This window comes from Drosophila arizonae, chromosome 3 (assembly GCF_054131065.1).
Source record: "Drosophila arizonae isolate 15081-1271.41 chromosome 3, UAZ_ARI_1.0, whole genome shotgun sequence".
In the NCBI taxonomy this organism is placed as follows: domain Eukaryota; kingdom Metazoa; phylum Arthropoda; class Insecta; order Diptera; family Drosophilidae; genus Drosophila; species Drosophila arizonae.
The window spans coordinates 19,301,399-19,304,957 of NC_142923.1; the positions used below are offsets into that span (position 1 = coordinate 19,301,399).

Here is a 3,559-nt window from a genome sequence, read left to right on the forward strand (position 1 = left end):
CACGACTCTCTTTCTCCCTCTCGTTTCCTTTCAGTGTGTTTGTCAGTTCTGCCGCATTGAGCACGCAATTTATGAGCGCCCAAATTTCATTTGGCACTTAAAAAAAAAAAAAAATATTTCTATATATGAGAAAAGAGAAGCTAAAAAATAACCTAGAGCATTACAAAAAATATAAGTCAAATATGTTTTGGCAAATTTCTGGACGATTATCAAAAACGTGCGCCATCTGAGTATGTGGGGCAGTGCTTTTTGCTTTCCTCTCACAATTCATATTATTTTTGTCTGACTTTATAGAGCCGCATCAATAAATTCAATAATTTATGGGCGACAAATTTATTGCAGTTGCTGCGATAACAGCTGCTAACAAATATTTAAATAAATGAAATAAAATGCCTCAATTTAAAGTTGAAATGAATGCAAAATAAAAAAATACAAAAAAATGTTTGTAAAGTTAAATAATTGTCTGGCTGCTGCTGCTGCTGCAGAAAAAAAAAATGAAAACAAGATCGACGAACGACGGGCAGACACAGACCCTCAGCCACGCCCCCTCAAAAGGGCATGCAAACTGTATTATCACCTCAAATATGTGTAATAAACTCCCCAGGGGTCCTGGCAGTGGCACAAAGCACAAAACACACACACACACACACACACACGCAACTATACAAACATGACACAAAAAACAAAAAAAGAGAGAGAGAGGCAAAAATAAATAAAGAAAGGAGAGCATTAAAAAACGCAGACGACTCTGTGTGGCATATGGCAACTGGGTAGCTGCCCGTGCCCCCGCCAATGAAGTTATCAGCGTGTGCCAGACGGAGCTTGGGGAGCAGCCAAAAGCCAAGTAAACATTGAGACAAATAAATAAATTACATTTAAAGGGCCAACCAGAGGCAGGAGCAGCAGCCTGAAGTAGCTGATAGAGAGCAGTAGCATTCGAAGAGTTGAATGGCAGATAAATACGTGAAGCCTATATCAGAAATGTGAATACCGTGTTATATCACAGCAATTAATTGCTGCACATTTGCTGGGCCACGAAGAATTGAAGAGAGAATGGTGAGGGTGGGATGGAGAGGAGAGGGTGAGGGTGTATTGCAACTGCTTTTGCGTCGACAGCTCTGTAATTTCTCCCACTCTCTGTTTCCCTCTCTCTCACTCTCGATCTCTCTCGATCTCTCTCTCTCTCTCTCTCTCTCTCTCTCTCTCTCTCGCTCCCTATAAGCTTATGCTTTGCAAAGGGAAGCAGAGCAAAACTAAAGTATGCAATGAATGCTTTGAACTATTAAGACGGACGAGAAATATCGATAGCTCAACAAATTCAAAGAGAATATAAAGAAATTATTTTATAGAGATAGTAAAAAAAAAAACACCACTTTGTTTGAAATTATATTCTGTTGAATTTTTATTTTATTTTATTTTGTATTTTGTATTTTTTTTTTTTTTTTTTTTTTAATTAATGCATATATAAGTAATGCATATAAAAAAAAAAATATACACATTCAATATTCATATTAAATGAACTATAATAAAATTCAAAATGATATATGACATAGGTAATTAAATGAAAATAATTATAACTTTTCAATAATCAACCAAATAAAGTTCAATTAAACAAAAAATCTGACTGAATAATACAATATTTATTTTTCATAATTATGTAACAGAAAAGATGTCAAAGAAAGGCCAGTAATTTTATATTTTTACAGTTGCATAAAAAGCAATATAAAAAGACATAATAACATAATATTACATGATGTATGTAAGCAAAATATATAAAATTACAGTAGAATTCCGACAATTCGAAATGTTAAGGGGTTTTTTTTTCGAATTACACAGAAATTTAAATGAAAACGAATTTCTTTCAAGCGGATACAAATTTGTTCGATTTATCAAGAATTTTCGATTTAACGGGGTACGAGTTGTCAAGACTCGACCGTTATTAAATAAGTAATGGCTAAAATAATATCATTGAGTAAAAAGCTAAAGTTTTATTTTTGTAATGATTGAATTGATATACGTATATCATATTCATAAATAATATTATATTTTATTATTATTGATTATTGATTAAAATTATTTAATTGAATTTTAACTTTTTAAATTTTAAGTTTTAACTTTTTAAAAACAAAACCCATTGAAATTCAAATTTCATTTACTAAGTTAACATTTCATTTATTCCCTTAAGCCTTGACTTTTTTGGCCAAAAACTATACTTGAAATTTCGATTCGACACTCGAAAAAACATTTCAATGAACATTTATTTTTAATTTTATTTAAGTATTTATTCAAACATGTCCAAGCCGACAACAATTAAGGATGCCCTGGCGCGCTGGGAGGATCGTACCAAGATGGAGGCCGTAACGGCCCTGGATATTGGCCTGCAATTCCAGTATCCACCCATTGAGAAAATGGATGCGACTCTGAGTACCTTGGTGGAGTGCCAGAAGCTCAGTCTCTCCTCGAATATGATTGAGAAAATTGCTGGCATATCGGGCATGAAGAATTTACGTGTGCTCAGCCTCTCGCGCAATTATCTCAAAAATCTGAATGGCATCGAGGCGCTGGCCGACACGCTGGAAGAGCTATGGGTTAGCTACAACAATATCGAGAAAATCAAACAGATCGAGCTGATGAAGGCCCTCAAGGTGTTCTACATATCGCACAATCTGGTCAAGGATTGGGCTGAGTTTGCGCGCATTGGCGTGCCCCCGAATCTATCGGACATAACTTTCATTGGCAATCCATTGAACGAGAACATGGATCCGGCTGCATTTGTAGCTGAGGCCATACGCCGTTTGCCCAATCTCAAGAAACTGGATGGCGAGCCCGTCATACGTTAGTTGGGATGTTTTTTCATTGATTTTCATTTTGTTGCATGCACACACACAAAGAAGGCGAAAAATAAAAGCAGCAAACAGCAGTAGAAGCAGTAGGAGCAGCAACATCACCTGCCACGCCCACACTGTGAACAATGAGCTATGGCAGGTGAGCTATTAGGTATTTGTCTGCTGTAGCAGGCATTGATTTCTGCCCTCTGTTTACGTGTGTGCGTGTGTTTGCTAGAACATTTTCTTTTCAATTCAATATTTGCCATTTCTTTTGCATTGCTGAGCACTGAAGTTGCACGAGTGAAAGAGAGAGAGAGAGAGAGAGAGCATTTTCCAATTTTCATTGCGGTTCTGCTGATGAGCGCCATTGTTTTGCAGTGAGTATTGCCCCAACCGTAGCCGGAGCCGGAGCCGGAGCCGCAGCCAGAGGCTCAGCTATGTTGTAGGTGAAAGGTTTTCGCCTTTGTTCTTGCCCATCTTGCTCAACTCGAACCCCATTCACAACTTTTCGTACAAGACAAGCAGAGATCCAATTTTTGTCTAGCATTGTTTGCATATTTTTAGCCTAGTCCAATGTAATGAGCACAGATTTTTGCATACACAAGGAAGGCGTGCCATGTTAACCAAAACACACACAAAAAAAAACACACACACACACACACAAAAAGTGTGCTCCTTGTACCTGGCTAAATGTCTACCTGTCGTTCACTGGTATTTAGCTGCAAGGGGTA

General features: G+C 37.1%; 1 protein-coding gene across 1 annotated transcript; it reads left to right on the forward strand.

Moving 5' to 3' along the window:
- The first annotated feature begins 2,170 nt into the window (after positions 1-2,170).
- On the forward strand, positions 2,171-3,079 carry LOC108609860 (dynein axonemal light chain 1). The gene has a single exon (XM_018001633.2). The coding sequence runs from the start codon at positions 2,292-2,294 to the stop codon at positions 2,838-2,840; it is 549 nt and encodes a 182-aa protein (XP_017857122.1). The 5' UTR covers positions 2,171-2,291; the 3' UTR covers positions 2,841-3,079.
- Positions 3,080-3,559: the final 480 nt, after the last annotated feature.